We start from the raw sequence: 26,926 nt of genomic DNA on the forward strand, positions 1-26,926 counted from the left end.
GCCGCGTTACCATACTAGAGGAAATGAAAAAATGCTTCGGTTTGAGAAGACGAATCCTTTATTTCCCTTATTGGATATGTTTCATGTGTTTTCCCCAACACTCCGACTTGAGGACATGCCTTCTGAAACACAAAGACACGCGTAACTCGCACACGAACATGCACAGAGACAGATAAGATATGTATTGGATCCTGACACATACGGGGAGGGGGGAAGAGCAGGGGAGAGAGAGAGAGAGAGAGATCCTCCTACCTGGAGCCACAGATTGCAAGATACGTAGTGTTACCTGGGGAAGTCAGAACAAGTAAAAACACATTGAACTTCACGGCTCTATGAGGCAGTTGATCAAGATCAGTGCTTGCTCATTTTCTCCCTCAGACTGTCTGTCTTGGGTTTTTGTTTTACCGTTTTGAGCAGCTCTTTCTATTTTTTCCTCCCTCTTAGCTTTAATATCGGAGCCGCGTTCGGTCACCATGGCTCTGGGAAGAGCTGCTTACCTGCACGGTGTTGATTTTTTACAGTTCGGCCGGCTTTGCTCCTGGGTAGCTTCAGCAATGCTCTTGACTGGGATTTAACCGACAAGATCAGTTCGACTTTTTGTGCAATTTTTATGGCTCAGTCCATTCTCTAGATCATGCACAGAAACTTTCGGAAGTGGATTTTCTACGTGTTTCTATGCTTTGGAGTCATCTATGTCAAATTAGGGTAAGTCCTTGTGCACGACAAATCTCCTTGGCTTTTGGGTCATGCTATTACAGAGTTGTGAACAAAATGTTACAAAGGAAAAAAAAAAAAAAAAGAGAAAAAAAAAAGGGAAGAAAGAGGTGATTATTTCTCTCTATCGTCCCCCCTCCCTCGGGTGTCCAAGGGGTGGCAGCCCCCAGAAAACGCCCGTGGGTTTCTCCCGGGTCCCGGGGCTGCGGGGCCGCTCAGCCGCGGGGAGCTCCAGCAGCCCCGAGCCTGGAGGGAGCCGGTCGCGGGTGATGACGGGTCCTTTTATTTTGTACTGCTTAAGCGAACTTAAATATTATCTCTGGCGTACTGTACCCTCAGGAAAAAGAAAAAAAAAAAAAAGGCAAGAAAAAAAAGTAGCCTGACAGAGTTAATTCAGCCGCTGCTGCTGGGACAATAGAGCAGAGCTTAAGTATTAAAAAGGTGAAAGGGGCGGGAGGAGGGGAATCCCTGCTCTGAACCTGCACTCAGGGATTTGTTTTATGCAGGCCTAGACACAATTTGCGTTTCTATCCATCACACGGACGTGTTGAAATTATCTTGACAACTGGTCCGGCTACCTCCGCGCTGAAGCGCCCGGGAAGCCGAACGGGCTCCGCCGACGGGACCAGCCCGGGGGCCCGCAGGCCGGCTGGCAGCGGGGGCTCCCAGGAAGCCCGCCGTTTGCTCCTCGGTGTTTGATCACCGCGATCGAGATCACTCCGTTCTCTTAGTTGCCAAGTTTCTCCCTCTCTCCCTCTTCCTCTCCCCACCCTGTACCTGTATGGCTTTATTAATATTGCTCGTCGCAGTAGGCAGACTTGAGTTGAATTTCCACATTCCTGAGCCCCAGCCGAGTCCTTACCTGTCGAGCTACAAACTCTTTAAAGATCCTGTCTTTGCATAGCTGCGGGATTTTTTTTTTTATGATCAAGAATGCATAAGGTGAGTTGCAATCCAGAAACTCTCGCTTCTCACCTTGAAATCAATGCGGGCAAGACGAGGGGAACCAAAGAGCAGCTCCCAAATGCGGGAGAGGGGGGTAACTCCCCAGAGGGATGGGCAGGCCGGCCGGCAGGGCTGTGCGGCGCAGCACCCCATCCTGGAGCGGAGCGGGAAGGCAGAGGCGCAGCGACAAGCGGGCGGCTGCCCGGCCCTGCCCGCCCGGCTGCCGGGACCTGCTGGGGCCGCAGCAGCCCGGCCGCCCCGCCGCCACAGCCGCGGGCGCTGCTCCGGGCACGGTGCGCGGCGAGGACAGCCCCCGTCTCCGCTGTCAGCAGTCCGAGCAGCCGTGGGGAGGAGGGGGCTGGCGGGGGAAAGGAGGGAACCTGCGAAAGGGAGCACGCCAGATGCGAGGATTAAGGTTACTCCGGGAGCGGGGAGGAATTAAATCAGACTCCTCGGGGATGAGAAGGGAAGCGGCGGTTGCCCAAGCAGGGTCGGTGCCCCCCACCGATAGCTCACCTTGCCCGCTCCCTCCCCAGCTGCGGGCAGCAAGGGCTGCCTCGTTTGCAGGGCGCCGGCAAAAGCCACGGGCCACCTTCCGGAGGGTCATCAGCCGGGTTGCATCCTGTGCGTGCACGTCTGTTTATTTATTTAGTTATTTTTTGGCACGGCTCTCAGCCCGCCCCCACTCCCACAGGTGCCGCCGCGGAGGGGCTGGCGGAGCGCGGTACTGTCCCGCGGGCGACCCGCGGAGGATGCGCGGACGCGGAGGGGGCGCAGGAGATGCCTTCCACACCGCTCCCTGTCCTGGCCGGCGCACATGCCCGGGGGTAGCCCCAAATCGTGCCTGCTGGAGACATGAGGGTGTTATCCGTGCTCTAACCTCTGCAGGGCTAAACACCTGCGCCGCCCTTTGTCGTAGCTGTGGTCAGCAGCGATGGGCTCTGTCGTCCTCCAGGCTCAGATTGACAGGGGTTTGGATGAGAAGTGAATTTGGTGAGGCTGTGTATCCATAAATGAAGCGATGACGGGGGCACCCCATCTGCTTCAATAGCTGGAGGACTTCGTACGACACATCTCTCACAGAGAGGCAGACAAGCTCAAAGAAAATGCTTTGCAAAATAAGGGTAATGATATTGCTCTTCGCTTTCGCTGCGGTTTTATTTTTAAAGGGAGCAGAAGACTGGGCACATGTTTCAGTCTGGAAGGCAGATCTCTTTTCGAAATTGATTGTGGCTGTTTTAGAAGGGGATTCAGAGCAGAAATCGCAAGAAAGCTGTTGGACTGAGCCTGAGAAGTAAAACTGAGTGGACAGCAGATGAGTAAAAGCCCTTACAGAAACCCCATCAGATCCATCACCATGCCTGTAAGGCGATGAGGACACTTCACTTTCTGTGAACAATAGGAGAGAAATTTGCTCTGAGATCCAGGGCTGCTTCTAGGCTAGGCATGTGGGATGCAATTATTTCCTCTTTCATCAACCACTGGAACTACCATTTTGTTGAAACCATATCCTTTGAGTGTAATGATATCTTTTCTAGTGAGCTTTTTGCATAGAAAAGGGAGAGAGATGAAGTGAGATAAAATGTAGTTTGTCTTCCAGCGCATTAGGTTTATTTTGCAGCGTGAAGGAGAGAGCCATTGTGGCTGCGATAGCAAAGAGGTTAGACTTGGCAGGCTTTTTTTTTTTTTTTCCCTTTCTTTGCTGCGGAGCACGTGTTCATGTCTTAATAGAACGTGCTAAAAGCTCCGCTTTCTGTGGCAAACATGAGACCGACGGGAGAGAAAATTACGCAATAAATACATAAGTATTCACTCAGCTGTTGGACGGGGCGGGGGGTGTCCCATGACGTGACACAGCAGGATACCATAAAGAAGCCGCTATGTCCAGCCAGGAGGAGAGAGCAAGATACGGCTCAAGCTGTCTTCCCTCAGGGAATTCCCATTGTTCCCGTTTCTATTTCCTACCCCCGAGTTTGCCGGAGAGAGAGGCGTGAGGTGAAGCATCCCTTGATATTTCTGTCGATGACGTTTCCGGCCGGGCACCCAAGCGTAAAGGGACTGCAAACTTGCTGACTCAATGTAACCCCTCGCGAAAATAAATCACATCAAATATTGAGCCCGGCTAGCAGCAGGATTGAAACAGAAACGTTTCCTGCGAAGATCGCAGAGCACTGGGCTCCAGTTTAATTAATAAATACATCGGAAGTTAAAAATCACATCTGTACCACAGATGCAGATCACAGCGGATGCTCTAGCGATGAGCGATGTGACCTTTGAAAAAACGGAGCCGCGGGGCAGTGCCTGGATCAGGGCTTTGGGGGCAAACTCCACTATTTTCCTCTTTATCTTTTCTGAAGGGAAAGCAGGGGGGCAGCCAGGGCAGAGCCAAGGGGAGCGGACGGGACTCCCCTCATCCCATGGGGCGGAGGACAAGGTGCGGTTCGAGGGATGGAGGCGGTGGGAGCTGGCGCTGCCCAAGGGAACAATGAAAGGCGCCGGCACCCTTTCGGGGTGCTGCGGAGACGCTTCCTCCTTGCCCCTGCAGCAAAGACGATCCGAGCTGGGGGCGCATAGGGCTGCGGGCTCCCGGCACGCCGGCCCCTCTAGGGGCTGGAGCACGCTGCTCCCCTTCGGGACTCCCGGCGACCCTACGGCGGGGACGGGCCAGCTGACCCCGCTCACCGCCCCTACGGCGAAGTTCACCCTGGCTTTGCGGCTTTTGGAGCAAACGCCAACGAAATACCGCTCCCCTCGCCCCTCTCCGGCGCTGCCCGGCGGCGGAGAGCCCGGGCACCCGGCCCGGCCGTGCCCGGTAGCCCCGGCCCCGCCGCAGGCAGCAGGTGGGGCGCAGCCTCGACGGCGGGCACCACGTGGCAGCGCCAGGAACCCCGGCGAGGCCGAGGGCTCCCCGGGAGGAGAACTGCGGGATTTACGCTCGGAGCCTCGGACGGGGCGGCTGCGGCACCGGGGCCGCCTGACACCGTCCCTCCGGCGGGACGACACTCTCCCCGGCCACTCCACGGACACCCTCCGTTGTGCTGCTGCTGCCGCCACTCCTCGCTATACCCACCAACCAAACATCCGCGAAGTTTTAAAAGACTCATAATTCCTTCCGCTTCTTTCGCCTGGCACTAAACTTGCAGCTCGACGAGCTACAAGAAATACCCGGTTCCGATCAGAAAGGAGAGCAGTGTGTTCCTAACCGGGCGGACCTTCAAAGCTCTTACCGGCTTCCGACGTGCTCCTGTGCCGGACACTCTGCACGTTTAGGGAAAGAAAGAAGCTGCAGCTGGGAATAGAGAGATAAAAGGAAAAATAATTTTATATATATATATATATACGCATAAATACTCTATTCGTGCCTGCTCTGCTTCACCTGCCCGACGATGGTGTCAGCAACCATTTTCGGTGCCGTTCTGCCTCTATTTTGTCAAAAATACACGTGTTTGTGGAAGAAGGAACGACAGATGCTGAAATGCCCATATTAGGCGTTCCCGACAATACCTTCTCTCCAGTGCCACACGAGTTTGTTGAAGGGAATATATTCGGCTTCAATCAAAAAAACAAGTGCACTTCTTGCTACCCCTGGCTGACATACGTATAGAAACTTTTTGGATGGAATGTAACGGGTTATTCTTATCATCATACTCATCATTATTAATTTTCCGACGTAACAACCAACCCGTGGTTTTAGAATAAAATTTAACTTCCGAAAAGAAACGGCACGTTTTGGTTTATTTTATACAAGTATCCTCCCCCTACACAGCTAAGCTGTGGATGAATCAGCTTCGATCCGAAAATTGTGGAGATTGGTAAACCGTCTTCGTTTCAGCTGGACTGGGTCAAACTCTGCCAGCACCAGTTCGAAGTTTTCCAGCGACAGTCTTTAATTTTCATTTTTACAATTCACTATTCTTTTTTCCCCCCTTCTTTTTCTTCTTCTTCTTTCTTCTTCTTCTTTTTCTTCTTCTTCTTCTTCTTCTTCTTCCTCCTCCTTCTTTTCCCTAGGCACGTCTTTAAAAGTAGATGCACATTTTAAAATATATCCGAAGCCGAACAAATGTTAGAAATAAAACATCAAAAGTGGCTATCCCTTCTCCTAGTTCACGTTCAGCACAGCTGCCCCAACCACAGCCTGCATGTCTGAGAGGGAGAACGAGGATTACAGGAGATACACATCTATATGTCTGTATATATACATACGCACACACACACACACGTACATAAGTACAAATACGACGATTTTATAAACTTAAAGAATTATAAATAAGACTATTTTGTGATGTAAATAATCGTTGAGAGGCTTAAGTCCTTGTTAAACGAGATTAGCGTTTCTCAAAAGGACGTTGACGGTACCAGCTTCTGCACTGAAGTTGTAGATGAAAGTGGTTAAATGAAACCAAACCCCGAGAAGATTTTTATCGCATATTCAGCGGCAGACAACGTTTCACATCAATTCTGCAATTCCCATTCCATGTGGAGGAATATTTCGTTCTGTTACGGGGACGGCTGCACCCATGTGCCGGGACTGGTTAACTGGAGGAGGTGTTCCCAAGGTGTTTGGAAGAACTCTTGGCCAAGAAAGCTCCTTCACTCATTAGGCAATTAACCTCAGACGAAGGTTTACAACAAACTCTACGGACCGAAGACACTTCGAAGCCCGGTTCTTGCTCATTTCGGCTGCAGTTGTGCTAAACTATCTGCGGCGCACGTTTCTTTTTCGGGGTTCGTTTTCAAACCCTAGCCTCGGCATCCACAGCGCACGTCTTTATACCACCTCTTCCACGACTAACAAGTATTCAACGCCCCCCGCCTCCCCGAAAATAAGGACAGACGCCCAACATAGCAAAGAGGAAGAGCGACTGTCTCCTGCACGGTTGAGCTACACGGGGTGAAGGGCTCCCTCCCGCAGAAGTGGGGAAGGGTCGAGCATCCCTTCGCCCCGGGGCGCGGCGGTGCCGAGGGGCAGGAGCCGCCCGGATCGGGGCAAAGGCAGGGGAGAGGCAACTAACCTGCCGGGAAACGTCTCTTCTGACTGGCATCTTCTCAGGAAGGAGAGGGGGAGAGGGAAGAGAGGAGACCACAGTTCTTCCTGCGGGAGCGGCGAGAGGTGCGGGGTCCCGGGGGCCGCCGGCAGAGGCTGCGGCACCGGCGAAGCGCTGCGTCCCCCGCTCGCCCCCCCCCCCCCCGGTTGTTTCACACCAATCCTTTCCCTCCCCTTCTCTCACACGAAATCCAGTCTCGCCAGGAAGCTACGAGTGTTCATGTCTTTATTTCCCACTCAGGCGGGTTACGACAACATATATGCTTTTTGGGTTTTTTTTTTTTTGAAAGATCCCCTGAAACCAGAGCTTAATTTTCAACACCGGGGACAACAAGAGCAAAAACCCTGCCGGGGCTGGAGAGACGGCGGTGGTCTTCCTGGGGAAGCGAGGCAGCCGCCCATAATAAAGCAATTAACCGGGAGCAGAGCTGGGAACTGCCAGCTCCTTCAGGATCTCTCCAGGGCGAGCTGAAAGGGTGCCGCGGCAGACGCCGGGAGCCCGCCGAGCGAGAGCTGTGAAAATGCCCCATGAAGTGGGTGAGGAGCGCCCTGGGAGCAAAGCGTAGGGAGAAGGCTCGGCCAGGGAGCGAGGATTCATTGCAGCCCGGGCGAGATCAGTGTCTCTCCATTGTCAACCTCCCCTTTAGGAAAAAAAAAAAAAAAAAAAAGAGAGAGAGAGAGAGAAAAAAAGTAGGCGGATTGCAGTGACTGACTGCCCAATGGCAGCCCCGAGTCTCAGGAGAGTTACAGAGAAAGGGGGGGGGAGAGAGAGAGAGAGGCACTTTCTGCCATCCAAATCCCTTAAACCATCCTCATTCCAATACGAGAACCCACTGTAACAACTTCCAACCACTGAGACATGACAGGCAGGAGCCCAGAGGCAGCAGCAGCAGCGAGAACAGCAGCAGCAGCACATACTCTGCCCAGGGAGCAGCATTAGCACCAGGGGAATACTAGACACAACAATACAAACAAACAAACAAACAAACAGACAAAGCCCCCCCAAGCCCAAGGGACTGGATTCCAACTCAGATTCAAGCCACAGCTGACACCAAAAAGGGTGGGGAATTACGACCAGGGGGGCCCAGAAAGGAAAAACCAAGGAAGCGAACTCCAAGAGTGTAAACGGGATTCAGCCATGATCCTTTTTTCATCTCGCAGTGTGTTACTCTCAGTGTATTACCCTCAGATTTTCCTCATCCTTACCAGTGGGAGTTACCTGTAAGTGATCCAGATTTTTTTTAAAATTTATTTTATTTTTCAAAATTCTGTTTGAAATTACCCCGCTAGCAGCTACCTAGGGGTAACGCGCAAAGCAAGCAGAGGGAGCCGGGAGAAGCCAGCACGGGCGGCAGCTCCGTGCAGTGCGTGGTGGTGAGGATGGTGGTGGCGGTGGCGGAGGTGCTGTGCTGGTGGCGGTGGTGCTGGCGCCGCTGCTTGGACGCCGCCGGGGGAAGGTGCGCGCCGCCAGGTAACTCCCGGGGCTGTCCCGCCGGCGGGGCCGGGGCCCGCCGTGCCCGCAGCGAGGGCGGCGCACCTTGGAGGGCGGCGGGGCACGGGGCACGGAGCGGCCGGCGTCTCCCCTGGGGACTCCGACCCCGACTCCTCCTCCTGCCAAACCGGAGATGGGCATCGCTTCGCGCTCGTCGGGGGAAGTGTGTGTCTGCGCGGAGATCCCGAGGAGCGGGGAGCTGCTGCAGCCGGCGGCGAGCGCCCAGCCCCGCAGCCCGGGGACAGCCCCCGGCCGTGGAGGCCCTTGCTAGCCGGGCTGCTTTTTGCTCCGGAGGGATCTCCAATCCCGCAGTTAGAGCTGGCTCCAGGACCTTTTCCTTGTGAGGAAGGGGGTGGAGGTAGGGGTGGGGGAAATGAGAGTCGGTGGGTGGGACTGCAAGGAGTTTCGGTCTCTTTTTTTTTTTTTTTTTAATATCTATATCTGTATCTAACGTTGCGGTGGAAAAGTAGCGACTGGGCTAGTCCGTGCGGGCTGCGGAGAGAGTGTCCGCCGTCGTGCTCCTGCAGGTCCCCCGGCAGGTCTCTGTCCCCGCCGAGCGCCGCGTTAGGGGGTCGGGGGTGGCGGGCCGGGGGTCCCGGAGCCGGCCAGCCGCGGTGCCGAGGCGAGCCGGGCCCGGCCGGGGCTGCACGCCGCAGCCCGGAGGAGCTGCCGGAGAGATGTCAGAGGCTTCTGCTCTCCCGCGCCCCGGGCGAGACCTGAGCACGCTTTGGGCCGGCTGTGGGGAGAGGAGGGCACTGGGGGCGGCGGGTCCCCCGGCCGGTGGAGCCGGTTTCAAATCGGGACCCTTCTCTCTGCCTTGAGCATCCTCACAGCCTCGGGGCACGGCGTGTTCCCTTCGTGCCGGGACTCGGGGATCGGGCCCGGGGGAGCTCCGGGAAGCGCAGCAGGCGGTTCGGGTCCGGGACAGGCGGCCCAGGGGCCGCGACAGAGGGGCTCACCTCGGCCAGGGCGAGATCTGGTCGGCGATGGGGAGAACCCGCCTCGGCATCCCCGGCCTCGCATTCACCTCGGCTGCGGGGTCCGGGCGGATTTCCCCTTCTTTCCCACCCTCATGCCGAGCTCAGACCTTTTTCACCCCGACGGGTGCAAAATTTGAGCTCCTACCCCTGAGCTGTGTGTGGATTTATATACCTATAGATCGTAATTTTTTTCTCTGTATGCATGCAAAGGAGCATATGCACATAACAAGCACGTGTGTGTGTTCCCCTATGTGTGTGTGTGTTAATTTCTGTGGGCTATGGAAAAATATAACCCACCGCTGTGGAAGTAAAGTAGGAATAAACACACCCATAAAAAGAAACTAAACGCCTGTTTCTACATTCTTAATTCTTAATGAAATGCACATGCCTTGGCTACCGATTTTTAAAGGCTCTTGATTTATGGAAGCACGTTAGGTTTAATTCGGTTGGATGCTACTGATTAAACCAAATAGCCAGAGCTGACTGTTTCTATTCACAGGTGAGATACGTCTATTGGTAGGTGACCAATTGCTTGTAAAAAAATTGCAGTGCTATCTTTTTTTTTTTTCCCAACAGGAGGAAGGAGTCGTAATAAATAAATAAATACAGCCTTTTAATATAAGCGTAGCCATATTTTTCTCAAAACCGTAGGAAATTACTATCCTACAAAGTTTTCCTTCTATAAATAGTTCAAATCTTGAAACAAAAGTTTTAAACCGCACACCAGATGCTGGGATGCTAGCGGTTTCCCTTGCTGTGTGACATAATTATAAGGTCCGAAAGCAAAAGCTATAGAAGTATAATAATAATACTAAGGCGACTGCTGAGGGGAAATACAAGGGAAGCAATGCCTGCTTTATTTAGAGCGAACTGCTTGGGGATCTTTTGAGCGCTGCCCCGCGACAATGAGAGATTGTTGGGGATAAATAATGCTCCCTCGCCTTTCCCTGTGCCATCCCCAGTTCATCCCCTCAGCGGCAGGTCACTGGGAGCTGGACCCGCGGAGCCGGAGCCGAGGTGGCTATTGCAATCCAGCAGAGCAGAAGGGAAAGGGATCAGGAGGTGAAACCCAACAAAGCAGAGCCCCAAACCAAATGCGCACCTCCCTCCATCCATCACTCCGGAGGGACGGAGCCCGTTGCCTCCCCGGGGAGAGAGCAGCGCACCCGGGGCCGGTGGGGACAGGCTGCCCGGGGTCCCCCCGCTCCCCGTCCCCCCTCCGTGCCGCCCCCGGCCGGGCTTGCTGTATCTGAGCTGTGTGTCCCCCCTCTCTGCCCCCCAAAAAGCGGGGAGCAGCGGCGGAGAGAGCCGGGCGCGCTGCGATGCTTCGCCTCGCTCCCGTTGGAAGGTTAAAAGAAAGAAGAGTTATTTCAGTGCTTAATGGATAGTAGCCTAGCGAACTTGTGGTGTTTATCTTGTGGGTAAATATACTTCTATGGCTTACTAATGGTAGCTTTTGAAGATTAAAGCATAGTAGAGCCTGTTCGAGCATTATCTTCTGGTGTCTGTTTCTGCTACCCGCACTCTCTGGAGGGGAGGCTGCTTCCCAAGCTGCTATTTAGCGAGCTCTCATGCACTGTCAATGGTTACGTTAATTTTGCCCGAGATCTCTATCATCTTTTGGCTGTGGGAACAACTCCTCGGCCTCGGAGTTGCTGGTCCTTCAGAGATAAAGACGAACGTACTAGGGGCAAGATGTAGTGGATGAGCAAACTGAGCACAGGGTGTCCATGCTCTGTCTCTGTTGATGTGTGTGAGTCGGGGCGAGGCGGGGAGACACACGATGCAGCTTGTTTATTCTGCTAGAAAAGCTGTAAAGCTAAAATTACATCGTAATGAAATGGGATTTTCAGAATGAAAAAGGCAATGATGAAATTAAATTTCATTTTTAGAATAAAAAAGGCACTGGGACTCTGCTTTGTGTGCACTAGCTGGGAAGAAAGTGAAATTATAGTAGACTACATCCAAAACTAGTTTAAAGAACTGACTCCTTTATAAAGCCGATTTCTATATTGTAAACATGCTATCTGATAAAGTAATCTTCTTTGGTGTGCTTGCCCAGTAACCTTTGGCCCTCTGAGACGCTGTAGACATTTTTACAACCAGAAGCAATTAGCATCTGACTTTTCAAAAAATAAAACTGACTGCAGCTAGAATAGCTGATAGTAGGATGATTGATGCATTTTAATGCGCCGGACATATTTTGGTAATCCAATTACATATTTAAAGTATAAAACTGACGTTTAGTAATGTTGATGTAATTAGTATAAATGTCTAAAACCCAGGATTATATATAATACTGTCTGGCACTGTTTCTGGCAGTGCATGTTTGAGTGCGCATGTATATGTACACATATACATATTCAGCTTCTTCTAAAGGAGATGGTGATAGTCCAACTTTCCTTTTGTGTACTCCTTTCACTGTTCATCTTCTTTAGAGCTGGATGTATTCACCAGCAACATGACAGTCGGTTCTTAAGAAGCTTATTTCAGGGATTATCTGCTGGTACATAGATGGAGTTAATTCAGTTATTTGCTATAAAGCGACTGGGAATAACTAGTAAGAGAGAGTGTGTGTACGTATTAATAGCAGCATAAATCTTCCAAGCGGTTATGTATTCTAATACCACAATACAGCAAATAATTTATAACAGTGAGTAGATATTACTGGCTGGTTAGGAAATGTACAGGGAGAAAAATCCCCTGCACATTTTGCATCTGTTCTACTAATGCTTCCATGTCCTTACAATTCCACGTCCTTTACAAAAGGAATTCTCCACACTTGTGGGAAGTGGGTTAGAAGGAACGCATCTTTTTCATATACCTACAAGAATGTACTCGTGCCTATATTGCTGAAGATTAGGGCTGCTGGAGACAGTCCCTAAATATTGTCTGTGCAGGGTGGGAAGCAGCTGCACGAGCAGAGAACACCAGCCTGCTCTGTGGTGCAGATCCTTCAAGGGGATGACGAGCACAGTTTTCCCATTAATATAAACCTGTGTGACTGATGGTCCCACATTAGCTGATACAGTCAGGGCTACACATTCCGGGTCACTCTTCCCATCCTGGTTAGATCAGGGCTGTATTGACCTTTGCGATAAAACTGGCTGTTATGGGAACAGGATTTTCCCCATCTCAGTCACCGGACTGCAGTGTAAATACATAATTTCCCTGCTTTTGCACCTTATTTGTATTATAACTGAGACTGTGCACTCTTCAGGGCGCGCTTGCTCTCTCAGTCTCCATTTGTGTAGTGTCCTGTGCCCAAGGAGAGCTCTGCTGAGATGTTTAGATACTCCTTTTACATAGTACTGTTATAATAGTCATCTATGAGAGGCTTTGGAATAGGACTTCAACTTTACCATCCCACAGAGATGTGTTGGCTTAGAGTTAGGACAGGTGAACCTCCGAAGAGTGTGGACTATTTGCAGGATCACTTAAAGTTAATGCAGTCGCTCAGCAGGAACAAGAAAGATGAAGAATATTTGCATGCTGGGCTGCCATAATCACCATAAGCTTGGCTTAACTGCCTGATACAGGCTATTTCCATGTATTGAAGCTGTCACACAAAGATGGTAGAGTTAATGTGATATGACTTCTTAGTAGCTTTAGAAGATAAAGGCCACCATTTCTCTGAGAGACCCAAACTAAAATCCCCTGTCTAAAACTGCAGAGTTTTGGTAAATGTGTGACTGGCAACCCCTCTCCTTGCCCTGGTCCAGGCCAAGCACCCAGGTTGTCAATATCCTTGAATCCAAATGTATTTGGATGTAGACATCTCTCTCAATCCTTTGTGGCAAGCAGGTTCTGAGAGCTAGATGTCTAACACACCTTAAAATTGAAAAGAAAGTAATTACTTAAGTAATTATAAGGAAAGATGGCAGCATCCAGAATTTGTAAGATGACAGTGTGGAATTATTACATGTGCTGCATTACTAACGTAATCTAACAAGTGAGTATAAAGCAACATGAAATATTCAGGTGAGTAGGTGAGATTGAATGCAGATATGCTTACATATTAAACAAAGAACAAGGCTAATCCCTCAGAAGACAGTCTTTCAAAGGAGGTGTTAAAGAGCTAAGCAAAGCAAGCTGCAATTATACAGTTAGACTGGCAAACACATTTTGTGCAATGGGAAAAATGCACTGTGTGTACCTGGCAATATGGTGTGCTACAGGTAGCATGGTGCCAAGTGTTTTCTCAGTGCATGGGACTGTGTAATTTGGACTGAAATACTGCCAGAGAGATTCCTAATCCCAAAAATACAGTCTAACCCTCTAGTCCTCCCAAGTTACCACAAGCAACAGAAAGCTGGGACCAGCTATAGATCAAGGAATTTCTGCAGGCGTGCTGACGCCATACATTACAGAACTGGTTAATGTTGCAAGCTCAGTTTCTTCAGCCTATAACCTTTGCATGTCATTTTACCCTTGTTGGACTCCCAAAGATGTCTTTCATGCTGACAAAACACCTTTACCTGCTAACTACCTGGCAGATGGCTTTTGGCAACTCCAGGTTCATCTGTCTGCTTGATTCTGCTTATTATTTTTGCTCTTTCCTCCTGGAAACTTCACTGTCCTGCGGTACAGCATCGTCCCAACCTGCCCCAGGTATATCACCCATATACTATTACAGTAGCGCTCTACATGGAAGAATTCTATGAGAACCAGCCAGACCGCTAGTCATGAGAACCATGACCAAAATATCTACACAAATGCGAAGTCTCCATGACTTCTGGTTTCTGGGATTGTGCCGTGCACATGTGAATACCCTGGCAATGAGCTAAACAAACTTGTCTCTGAGGGCTTCAGGTTTACAAGCCCAGAATTACTTGTGAGGTTAAGAAAGACCAGGAGCTCAGGCACAGGAGTGCTCTGGAAGAAAAACAAAGGCAGACAGGTTCCTGAAGAACGTCTTTCAGTCCTTTAAGGCTCATTAACACCCTCTGCCTCTCCCTTACTGTCCCTTCAGGCCTCCCCCAAAGGTAAAAGGATACATTTTCCCTGCATTGTGGAGAGCTGCATAGGACTTGCTGGCTACTTCTGGTCAAGACAGCTCCTATGTATTTACTTTTGCTACAACACATGCATAAGGAACATTGCAAATACTTCAACTAGAGCAAATGTGAAGAAATTCTAGAGACAGACACTTCAAGTCTATTCTCAGTAGGTTTTTCTGTCCATATGCAATATATTTCTTCGACTTCCCACTGCTGTTACTGCCTACATGTCGTTAAGACAAACCTTTAGGTAAAATACTGAGTTGTCTTTTCCATGCTTTCCTTTTGGACTTTCTTTCTAAAAGGCAGTTTTCTTGATAGTGCAACGGAGCTGAAAGTTAGCTGCCTCATTCAGTTCTAATGCAGTACAGGCGGCTTTTCTAAAGTTAAGGTAGTTAAGGCCTAAAATAGTTGCTGTCATCATAAAAAATCTTTCTTCTGTGAGGATCTGACAGCAAGATGATTATCACCTATTAATTATTTTACAGCAAATCATACCTTCTTTAGAAAATCTGAAGACAGGCTAAATTAGAGACCTATTGCAACTTTTTTCTGGAAATAATTTTAATAGTGCATACAGTTTGTACCCACGTTGTAGTTGCAGTTTTGAACATTTATTTTCTTTTCAGCCAATGCTTGTGGATCAGATTTCCCTCGTGGCAGGAACCCACAAAGGATAAAATTCACGTTTATGCAAAAATCCCACTTAATCATCATGGTGACATAGTCTTTGTTCCAGCTCTTTGTCCAAGGTCAAATTTCACCCTGAGTTCCCAAGTAATAAGAAAAAAGGACATCCAGTGGTATAGCAAGTGTGCAAATGAGGGCAAAAGCTAGCCTCAGATTTCAAACATGTGGCAGAAGAATTTTCCACTGTGAAGTGGCATCAAGTCCACTGGTCACTGTACTGCGTGTCCCAAATTTTTTATTTGAAGTAAAGCCACTCTGTCGCTAGTCAGTGGCACCACTTTCAAAACTGTTTGAACTCCAGGGACTTTACTGACAGATTTGTGGTCCAAAGGTAACACTGATGAGTCCTATCTTCCACCAGCACACACCTGGAGTACACAACAAAGGCATATAAAAAATACATGTTCTTCTGGATGGCCATCACTTTAGATCTGTGCAGCATTTTGCGAAGCTCTTACATCTTGTATTTTCAGCTCGGAGGGCTTCTCCCCCTGGGGCTTACATCCACAGATCAGCAAGTTAATAAAGAAGGAACAACTCTGCTGCGGTAAATGGAGTGATTCTGGTGCAAGTGAGAGGACAACAAAATAGAAAGTCAGCACAAGCCTTGTTCTTCCAGTATCCATTTGAGTACAGCCCTGACACAGGATGCCATATTACGCAATTTAAAGAGAATGTGGCCATATTTCCCAAGAACATACAGCAAAAACAATATTAATAGAAGGCCATGTCAGACAAAACCCAAAATCAGTTCTATGGGCTATTGAAAGAATCATTATGGCCTCTGGTGCCAGCAAGAGCCGACTTAACAACAAAATGTTATTTATGTTTTGAAGGGAGAAGCATTTCAAAAGCACTGAGGCATTTGCTCATTATGTGCAAGGCATTGTGGGGCAGCCCAGCTTTCAAAGCTGGAAGTAAGCGTAAGCCATAAAGATATAAACCACTGTCTGCCTGGAAAACAAATTGAGGTGCATTTAATTTAAAATTGTTTAAGTGCTTCAGTACTGGGACTGGATATCATATCCACCCTCCTAATCTGGCTGAAGTGAGACATAATTATGAAATGTGACTACTATTTAATAATAGTTTCTTTCATTCAAGGATCGTAAGTGAATTAATCCTCCCAGTATTCAAGTGAATTGGGCAAGGATCATTTCACTCCCGGCTGGGGTGGAATGCAGCAGCTGCTATGTAGCACCCTGCAGAGCTGTATGGGCATGCAGGACCAGCACTGGTCCTAACATCCCCAGCAGCAAGGCAAGAAAACCTCTGAAAAAGGCCAAGTGCATCTCTAATTGATCCAGACCCTGGCCAGGGCAGTGGGATATCCCCTCTAAAGAGCGTGCTTTTCCATTTGCTCTGTGATGAAGACAGGCAAGGTCTGAGACGGGAGCGATGCCTGAGATGCTTAATAGCAGCATCTTGACTTCTGCCTGCCTCAGTTTCCCACAGCTTTAATAGGGTAATAACAACGTTGGCACGGCTTGGAGGTAGGGGAGGGGCAGGAGAGTGAAAGCTGCCACAGCACTTTGAAAACAGAAAATGCGGCGTCAGTGCCACGTCATTACTTTCAGTGACTCTTTTCTGACCACAACCAGCGGAGGTGGCATGATTGCATCTCATCTGAAACGCGGCATTGCCATCACCTTCTTCACCACCATGTCCAGTGCAGCCTTGAGGAGAGGGCAAGGGGAAAGCGCCACTTATCAAGGTCATGAGCATCATTTCTGACAGTGCCTCCCCTTTCCATGGGAGTCAGCCAGTCACCCATGGGTGCAGCTGAGCAAGGCTTGGCCGAGGAGAGCTGCTGGCCTTGGGGTGCAAGATGGCTGGTGGCAGGCTGGGCAGCAGGCAGGACATGGTTAAGGGAGTGCTGAGGGGAATGGCAGCATCTCTCATGACTCCTTTGGCTGCTTGCCAGGGGGCCATGTGACTCCTTGGTTAAAAGAGTCCTCTCAACCATGAGACACTTTTTTTCCCCCTCCGGTTGTACCTTTTATTTTCTGAACTTGAAAGAAAACAAAACGTACCCACAAAACTTTCCACATTAAAGTTATATTGTAGTCCGGTGTGAGTCAGGGTGAGAAATTCAAGGGGAATGAAGAGGAAGGGGAACATTTCTGAATCAGACCTGTTGTGCTGAGCCTTAAAGGAGGGGAGGATTTTGCTGGAAGGAGAGCAGCGCTGCTGTACAGCACAGTGAGCAAGAAGCAAAGACGGGGCTTAAATCTATTCCCTACTGCTGCGGGCTACAGCTAAGTCTGTCAGGGTAGCTTCAAATCCAGTGGACTTTGATGCTATCAAAAGGGCCAAGGAATGGAGTGCAAATAAATATGGCTTCATCCGATTCACAGTAAATTCCTTTTTCTCCGCTCCCATGGCCTAAAGGATACATCATCTAGCTTTACGGTTTTTGGTTGTTTTCTTTTATTGGCACCTCTCATCACAGTATCTGAGCACCACCCATAATAATGAGATTGGCACATCCCTAATAGACTTCCTGGAGTCTTTTGTTCTTCTTCCTTCTGTCTCTGGGGAGCTCTGCCCAGGGTAGGTGCTTCTGAGGGGAGGGATGTGGGTCAAGTTATTGTTGTTAATGTCACTCTGGTTATGTTGTAAAAGGTGTATCAAAGAGGAAGTTCTTGCACTATGACCTAAAGGTCATCAGACTCTGGATTAGTCTAATCTCTGAAAGTTTTTCACCCAGACAGATCCTTTCGACCGAGAGTAATTTACCTCTGGGCTTAGAGCTTTGTCTTGTGTTTTATGATCTTCTTTGTTTCAGAGGAGCTCAACAGCCCTGGTAGAGGCAGAGATTTGGTCTTCTCTTGCTGGGCTGTGATCCACTAATTGCTGTGTGGAGGTTAGGCTTCACACCTTGAACTGGGGATGAAAGAGAATAGGAAAGATGAGAAGGACTTGCGTGCAGAGGCAATATGCACAGCATAACCTCACCTGGACATGTGCTATCTATTTTGAAGCTGGCATGTTCTTTTCATGCTCAGAGCACTTTGCAAGTCATAGATCCTGTGTCTCACTTTGGCTTTGTCCTCCTCTTTTGGGAAAAAAGTGCAAGACATTTTGAAAATTTCCAGCAGGGCAATTTTTCAGGCCCATTCATCTGTTTGGGTCTCTAGTAGGCTGCACTGAGTGGCTGGAAAAGCCGTGGCTGGACAGTAACAAGTTCAGGGATGTCCATTAACCAGTAACACACAATACAAGCTATGCTGAGGATGTTAGGGGTGCAGGACAGGATTTAGAAACAATAGCTTGCTTCTCTGTAACCCCTAAATGCAGCCGTGCTTCTGAGCAGAACCAAGGCATCATCTCAGCGTAAATACTCAGTTTTAAGGAACGCACTTGGGACAAGCACGCGTGCCTGCTCCTGTGTGCACCTCTCCTCTCTCCACCCCACCCCAACTACACGATGTGCCAAAGCCAGCTCCTCAGCAACAAGACTTGGCAGGTGGCACCTGATGAGATAATCATGCCCTTGGGACATTAGGAGGCATGAGGTGCAGCCAGGTGCTCCTAATCTGTCCATGGGTGTGATTTTCTGTGGTAACCACACCCTCAAGTGCTGTCTTACTGCAATTAGGAAATTTGTTCAGTTTAGGTCAAGTACTTCTATTAGGGTGCCCTTCACGTCTAACATGTGTTGGCATGGCAGGAGCAAGTGGACGTCCAGGGTCAGGCAATGCACTGTGCTGAGTGGTGTTCTGCAACTAACAGGGAGAGATCCTACTTCTCACCACTTTGCTCTCTGCTTACTTCTCAACCTAGACCTTCCCTTCATGAAGACCCACTAATCTGAGCATTAATTCAGGTGCAAATAAAAATAAATGGAAATGGCTCCCTGGGACAAGTCGCTCCGTGTGTCACAGACAAGGAACCATTTAAGTTTTCCGCTTTTGCTTCCTGGGATTTCCATTTGCAAGAAGTACTTTTAAAACTAAAACACATTAGGGCTGTGCTGCAGCAAAAATCAAATGACCGTTCCTTCTTGTAGGTAGAAAAATGGCTTGCATTTCAGTCTTACTACAGGCAGGTATGGAAGCTAGGTGTTAAATCAGTCTGATAGTGAAGAATACCAGATAGATACACAGGTTCCTATCTTCTTCTGAAAAACTTGGTGCAGTAATCACCAATAGATAATGAGGCTGTGGCTATCACAGAGGTGAATAGGGAAGGGTGGCCTCCAGCTGCTTGAAGAATTTGTTCCCATGTCTTTACTTGAGCAGACCTGTTGCTTGCCATGAATGCTACAATACTGTAAGAGGTACAAAATGAAATAGTGGCTTCAACTGGTGTCCAGGTCCCTTGGTGTGACTTTGGGGAAGCCTTATCTGACTGCATGTTGCGTTCCTCTTCCAACCATTCCTGCTTAGGCTGCAAGGGGGAGAAGATGTCTCTGTGCCTTCACACAGGGAAGCATGTGCAAAATTTGTGCTATTTGCTCTTCACTCAGCCAGCCTCGTTGCTGCCTAGTTTTCAAGTTGAAATTCTGGCTTCATTCAAACATTGGCTGCATAACTGCAGGATTTAGCTTACAGTATTTTGTTAGGACAGTGCTGTTTATTGGAAAGAAATGGTAAAATCTGTCAACTCACTGGAGCAGATCTCCCATGCTGGGTAAAGATAAATCAGAGGGACCGGTATATTTTACCTCTCCAAAAATGAAAAACACTTCCAGTGCCAACAAGAGTCCTGCTTTTCTTCATATCACACAGGTATGTTTTTTGAGGTGTATCAGATCTTTGCTTACATGATAGATGCCATTGTATACCTAATTAGAAATCAGCTTTAGCTTTCTGACAATAGTTGGCATGGATTATGTTCTCTCTAAGACATCTTGTGAGATAATTAAAGCGATGACTGACAACATAGCACAGCAGAAGGAACACTTCTCAAAGTAGAGCTGCTTTACAGGTTGCTTGTATGCATTTTGTTAAATGCATCCCCAGTAGAACTACCCTGATCTTGATTTCCCCAGAAATTAATCTGGCCCCTTGTTTTTTGAGAGCACATCCTGAAATTCTCTCAGTTTCTAACTCCTTTTAAAATTCGTGCTTAAATGCATGTACATAAATATACTGCTTATGAAGGGTGCCTGAATCGCAGCCCTGGAAAATGAATTCCTCTCCTTGCCCACAAAACCAGCACAGCACAAGCAGAGGGTGTGTGAGCTTCCCCACTCCACCCCATCCTTGTGTCTCATCCATGACCTAGAGGGGCAACCTCTAGCTAGGCATAAGCGGGTGGCTCAGTCTCCGTACTTATTTAATCTTTGGCCAACCTGCTAAGGCTGCCAATAAGGGTGCCAATTGTGGTGGTGGTTTCTGTGATGTGGATAGTCGTCCACTGGGAACTGGATTAAGACCATCAACTCATTTCAAATACTCTAGGCCACAAAGCATCTGCCAAACGGTAACCATTTTTTTGGTCACTACTAACTTGGGTCATGTTTGGATCAGCGATGATAGGCTCCGTATCCTGATACTAATCCCCTGAGCCATACAGTTTCCCGGAATAAGTTTTTTAAAGAAGGAAAACATTATGTGTTGTCCTAGATTCTACTTTGATCTGCTGATTTTTAGTGTGTGTATTGGCCCTTTAAGTTGCATGATTTTCATTACTTGATTGTAGAGAGTTCAGATGCTGGGAAAGATTTTTGAAGGTGGCAGGTGGCAGATTTGTGCGGCGTGATCCAAAATGAGCTCTCGAAGATAGTGGTTACACGCTCTGGAATTGCAGTTGACATTATATTTGGACCTAAAACTGATCTTACACCTTCAAACTTATCACACAGTCCCTCAGCAGGGAAATGGTCATTAAACTGAAGAAGATCACGTTGCTTCCTTCGCTCTTGTTCTTTTGGAGATGCCTAGGTATCTGTGTAAGCTCTGTGGTGTCAGCCAGTTTTGCTGGTAGCTTTTCCAGCAGTTGGTTATGTTGTCAGTGGTCCCTGCTGAACCCAGCACAAACTTTCATGTATGCCCACTAGCAGCCAGCATTGTCAGGAGATTACTTGTTTCACAGATGCTGCAGAACTGCAGCCGGCAGAGACTAAATCATTTGGCTCAAATCACACAACCCATCAGGGCAGGGAACTGGAGTGGAGTTTTGCTGATCTCAGCCTAGCTCCCAAACCATTAGCAGTCCTTCTCCTCAGCAGAGAGTGGAGCTAGGGCCAGCTGAAATTCTTACTTTAGTTGGCCATGAATAATATTACTTCCTGTGGTCGTGTCTCTTGCCCAGAAGAGACCCAGTCTCAGAGAATGCCTAGGATGAGAAGCACATTGCCAGCATGCTGAAAGAATGTCTTTCTGGCCTCTGGGTAATACAAAGCTGCGCAATATTGCCACCAGCAAATCCTAAGAGGTGACTGAGTTTTTCTTTGCTGGGGGTGGTTTACATTTATGCTAGCACAAAGGCACTACTTTGCTTTAGTTCCACAGAACGGTGAGTCACCTACTTTCTTCTCTGTTACACGTGGAAGTGAAGCATGCTTTATATCTAAGAGTGACTGTTAAGATGATAGAAAATTCTGAGCAGATCCATTATAGATATGGATGTTCAGAAGCAACAGATAGAGGAAAAAAATATGGTATTGAGCTGATGGTATTGTGAGGCTGTGGTATAATCTCTGTTCTTTCACACAAGAAAAGTATCAGGAGCATCTTACCAGTAGATATCTCACAGTGTTTTATTGGTATTGGATTGTGAAACATATATTTTTGATCTCCTTTTATTTTATGTTCATATTATGTTTAAAATAATAAACAAGAAATTATTTTATTTGATGTATTCTTCCACAATGTGAAAAATCGTTTCTGTTAAGAGAAATAGAAGAAGTTAGAAAAAACTAGGGAAAAAATTGTGTTTGAAAGGTTATGAGCAGTCATATAGATATGTATAGAGATCATAATTCTTAAAAAAAAAGCATCACTACAAAGCTCTCTCTTTTTAATTTTCTCTGCTTATTTGTAGCCCTTTTATGTATAGTTTCTCTTTGCAGAATAGAAACTTCTCTTTCAATAGCAGCCGAGACTTAAATTCAAGAAAACACATGGAAAAATATAAGCATACTGGCTTAAGAGAGCTTGTAGTTACATGCATATATTCAAGAAGACTACATCCCAAATGTAGAAAACACAGGACATACACAGTTCCTGGCACCCTTGTATGTTCCCCAAGCACAAAGAGATTCCAACACATGCTTAACTCTTTCCTAAACCAAGCTCTAAATTCAGGCGATAGCTCTCAGTTTTAGTTTTTCACTAGCAAACCCATGAAAAGTCAGCTGAAAAGATATAGTGTCAGAGTGTCAGTGAAATCTCAGCTTTGGATGTGTGCATTGGTATAAGAAAGTCAGATTTTTCCTGTCAGTCTGTTGGCTGTGCGTGAGGACCAAACTTACCATCTCGAGGGTTTTGAGATGAGAGGTGATGGGAGGTGATGGGTAGCAAGGGAGGGACAGCCAGGGCAGGGCCGATGTGCTCCCCGGGGAGAAGGGAATGGAGAGAAGTGTGGGGTGGAAAACCCGATGGGAAGGAGAGTGAGCGATCCAGGAAGAGGAAAGGGGAAGGAGCCCAGCAGATGGAAGGACGAAAGTGAGAGGTCAAGAAAGGATGGAAAACAGAAAAGATGGAGCTGAAGAACGAAATGGGCTTCAGGATGGTTGTTAGAGAGGGAGGCAGTTCTTGAGGGGTTCGGCATTTAGCCTAATCATCATTCAACCTGTCTTGTTGGTCCAACTCATGGCCCCATTGGTTCGTCAGAAATTTAATGACCTGAGAGCCACTTTTTTTTTTTTTTTGCAACTCAGCGTGAGGACCACAGTCTGGAGAGGAGCATAGCCTGGAAGCAGGAGGTGAGCGCGGAGTTAGGAAGTATGTTCAGAAAGCAGAGCAGCTCAGGAAACCAGCCTCAGTCCAGAGACACCTGCTGAGCTGCCGAGGCTCATTTGTCCCCAGAAAGGATGTGCCTGACCATCACCGGTAAGGAAGAGAGACAACAAAGAGCACATCTCATAGCTGGCTAATTTCAGCTAGCAGAGGGTGATCCCCCTTTTGAGGAGGGGATAGGGGGAGAGATGAATGTAAAAGAGGTAAGAGACAAAGCGCAGTTTACATCGATAAGAGAATTTGGCTTTGGAAGAAGATTTTCTGCATGGCTGCTCCCTATAAATTGTGCTTAACTCTACAGTTGTGGGATTTTGGGGTCTCCGATGAGGCTTTTGAACTCCTAAGGACAATTTTGCTATTTAGTATCCCAATATGCTACCATCCACGAAACCTAAAGCCTTGTGTGAGTGCACTTTTAAGTTTAGAGATTCAGAAATGCTGTAATACTAATGGTTAAAAAGGACATGGATTAAAGACTCTCTTTACAGGAGCTCATTTGTGAGTGTTGGGGTAAGCGTACTCTTTGGCCTGAGAGTCCACAACTGGAGTATATAATGGCAATACACAATATTACAATTCTTCAGTCACAGCAAATGCTGTGTAATGCCGGTGTGCAAGGCTGAACTGAGACAGTCACTGCTGAGGGGACACTCAGCTTTTCCTTCTTCTAGAGCATGAATTCATTTAAAAAGCCAAGCTTTCAGGGGGTATAGCATTGTTTGTGTGCAGCCAAACCAAGAAGGATTTTCTTCTCAGATTAAATTCAGCTCTTTTCTTCCCATGTCTAGAGCTAACTCTTTTTAATATTTCAGCTGACTGGGATCCAGTTTTTAAAATATATGTAGGAGCTATTGCTTGGCACAGAATAGAGAGCTTGGCTTTTATAGCATCTATGCACTACCAGGGTCTAATTTATTACTTTGTAAAGTATTTTTTGGGTTATATCTTTGTTTATATAAAACTAAGTCCAGTACCATGCACATTTCACATTTCTCTCTTATTTTCTGTTGTTTTCTTCATGGACACAACATATATAAAAGGTTTATAAGATATAGAAAGACTCCAGAGAAGGTCCTTTATGACTGGCTATGAACAGTTTTGGGTTCTTTTTAGCTTTGTTTAGATCTCTTTCCGAACTTGCACACACTTTTAGTTGAAATTGGTGCCTCATACACACACAGATGGTTTCAACCTATTTCTCACAAACCTGATTCTCAAAGTTTCACTCAGCAGTTTTCACTAAGGACATAAATACATAGACCTAAGGCCAGGCAAGTGTTAATGTAAGCTGGCTATTGCATCTCATCCGTCTGAAGAGCTCAAATTAAACTCCTTAAGATGAACAGAGCAAGATTGTAATTTGAAGTAAACTATTTTATTGAAACTAATCTCAGTGTAGCTATGCTGGTTTCAGTCTTGTCATACAATCATAGAGCAGTACTTTTCTTTGTCTCCCTCTCCTCTATTCCCTCCACTATTGTTTCTAAAATAAAATGACTAAGGAAGGGCATGACTGATGGAGAAACACATGAAACTAAAAGGAGGATCAGAAACCACTCACTTTCCCTGAGATGCGAACCCAAAGACATGCTTCCCAGGGACCAGGAAGCACCTGGCAAATACCTGGAGAGAGACTCGCTCACATTTTCAGCAGCACATCCTGGCACACATGTGCAATCACCCAGGCAGAAGAGTGAACGCTAGCTCCAGTGCTTCCAAGTTGAGAACACATATCTGGGCAAACATAGGTTATTATAACTATGGACAGCAAACCACAAAGGCATTCAAAGAATCACCACCACAACATTTTACAGAATATTATTACAACTGTCACCAGCAGTTCTGTCAGAAATCTGAAAATTGCAAAGGACAAATTTAACTACTGAGGAGCAGGGAATTCTCAAAAATTGTCTGGCAGTATGCTGGCACGTTTCAGACCAAAATGCTGGACTTTGCTGCTAACCATAGAGCACAGGGGGAAAACTAATATCAGAACAATACTTGTCTACACCTTTTCCTTTGAGATCCTACATGCATTCTCATTAGTATTTTTAGGTCTGCTTACTCTCCCCCTCTGTACTGCACCATCTCTGAAGCTGGACTAGCTCCAAGGGTTAACTTGAACAGTTTCTTTATCAAAATCTCTGATCTCACTAGAGCTGTGACTTTGGAAACAAGTTTGAATTTTATGAGAAAGAAAATAAATGGAACTGTGCTCATCTGGCCTATACCTGCACCAGCAAAATGTGTCACAGCAACATCGCAGCTAAATTACACCTCTGAAGTCACATAGGACATCTGGTTAGGCATGACCTCTTGTTGTTAAAAGACCTATTTTGTGCATTTATATATTTTGATATAAAATACATGGTATTTTTGTTTTGCTCCAGATTTTAATTATGCAATATTCTTTCCCCATGCCTCCTTAATGCAAGAGATTGTCAGAGAAGTAGAGATTTGGACACAAGAATCTGAAAGCTGATGATTCTGAAGCTTGGAAGGCTCCCACAGATATTGGTGGCTTGAAGCCCTGGGATATCTTCTAGACAGGAGGTGGAGCAGGGCTGTTATGCAAAGGTGCAGAGCTTGAATTCCTTAAGTCCCACTACCAACAGCAGCTCTGAGGAACCTTCTCCCTGCTGCATCCATTTTCACTACTACTTCAACCAAAGGTGATCCATGAGCACATTGCTCAAAAGCTCTTGGTTACATTAGCAGGAGTGAAAGGGTTAAGCACACTAACTGCTATTTTCACCAGATCTCAGAGTGTAAGCTTCTGCCAGCAAAGCCCTGTTGCCTTTGTCGTCATGTATTCCAGGAGTGGTTTTCCTGAAGCCCCACACAGGGCACAAGCAGACCCTGTGGGTGCTCCTGTATGCTGGGATGCGACTGCAGCCAGACACTGCCCAGAGTGGTGCTCGGTGGTGCCTGCCTTCTGTGTTCTTGTGTGATGCCCTGTACAGAAAAAGGATTGAACCTAGAAATACCTGGGAGAGTTATATCCTCAGGCAAGTGGTGGATTGCCCAACATTGGACACTGAAGACTCAGCTGGACAGGGTGCCAGACGATCTCGTCTAGAATGTGCTTTTGACAAGAAAGGTTGGGCCAGGTGATCCTTGTGGTCCCTTTCAACCTGGTCTTCTACGACTCTATGGTTATTATTTTTATGACTTGTCATGCCCGTCTCCCTCTAAAGCCAGATGCTTTTAATATGAAGAGTTCAAGGACTTGTCTGTAATATAGCACCAGCATTTGTGGAGTTGTGAAAGTGTCCAGTTACAGAAGTGTCCAGTTGTGCAAAATCCCTTCAGCCGACACTGCCCTAATGACTCGGCAGTTGGTGTGGATCTGGAAACTGAAGTTCAGCATCATGTCCTCTCAGTTTGGTCCCAATGCTGGATGGGATATTTTGTTATCTAGTGTAGTTATTTGCAACCAGGAGAAAATGTGGTGTATTTTTCTAAGTGTAAAAAGCCTCCTACTTTACAGGCCAGAGGGCGAATGAGAACATGTCATAACAGGAGGGCTTTTTAGGCAATGCGAGGCCACTATCTACATAAAAGTGCAGATTGCTCCACAGTAAGTGTGATTGTATAAGGTCTAGAAATGGACAGAAGACAAATCTTTGCTCCTCAGTGTTACAGCGTGCTCCTTTCCAGTGGTAATGACTTATAAAATATTACACATGAAGCCTGTCAATCATCCAAGGCTCACTGTTGCATCTCTGACATAGGAAATACTGATTCTTGGGGGGAAATATGTTTATTTATGCACTAGTGGTTTTATAACTGCTTCTTAGGTTTGGAGCTTCAGGAGTGGCTCCAGCAAGCCTGGGTTAATGGACTGAGAGTTTGAGAGGTGCAGGATAAGTAACATAGGAGGCATTTCCGCAGCTTACCAGCTGATATCACCACAATGTAAGTGATATCAATGTATGTGCTGAACAAAGCAATCTGTTGTATTGGGTTCCCGCCTAGCTCAGTTCAGCAAAAGGCTTACATTTTGTGGCCTAATTTCACTAAAGTACTTAAGCCTGGGAGTATCCCACTGGCTCTGGCTCGAACTCAGTTGGGAACGTATTCATGTTTAAAACTTTCCACACACGCTTAAGAACATGTCTAAAGCCCATGTCTGGTGTGCTCCATGGGAT

General features: G+C 47.4%; 1 protein-coding gene across 2 annotated transcripts in view; it reads left to right on the top strand.

Moving 5' to 3' along the window:
- Positions 1–634: 634 nt before the first annotated feature.
- WNT7B (Wnt family member 7B) overlaps positions 635–26,926 on the top strand; it is a 94,656-nt gene continuing 68,364 nt past the window's right edge. The window contains exon 1 of one of the 2 annotated variants that reach the window (XM_065633494.1): positions 635–705. In XM_065633494.1, coding sequence (XP_065489566.1) covers positions 635–705 — 71 coding nt within the window. Of the gene's footprint in view, positions 706–7,841; positions 7,925–26,926 lie in introns of those variants that run through there. The other variant, XM_065633504.1, reaches the window with a different exon arrangement.

Source organism: Caloenas nicobarica, chromosome 1, assembly GCF_036013445.1.
Source record: "Caloenas nicobarica isolate bCalNic1 chromosome 1, bCalNic1.hap1, whole genome shotgun sequence".
Lineage (NCBI taxonomy): Eukaryota > Metazoa > Chordata > Aves > Columbiformes > Columbidae > Caloenas > Caloenas nicobarica.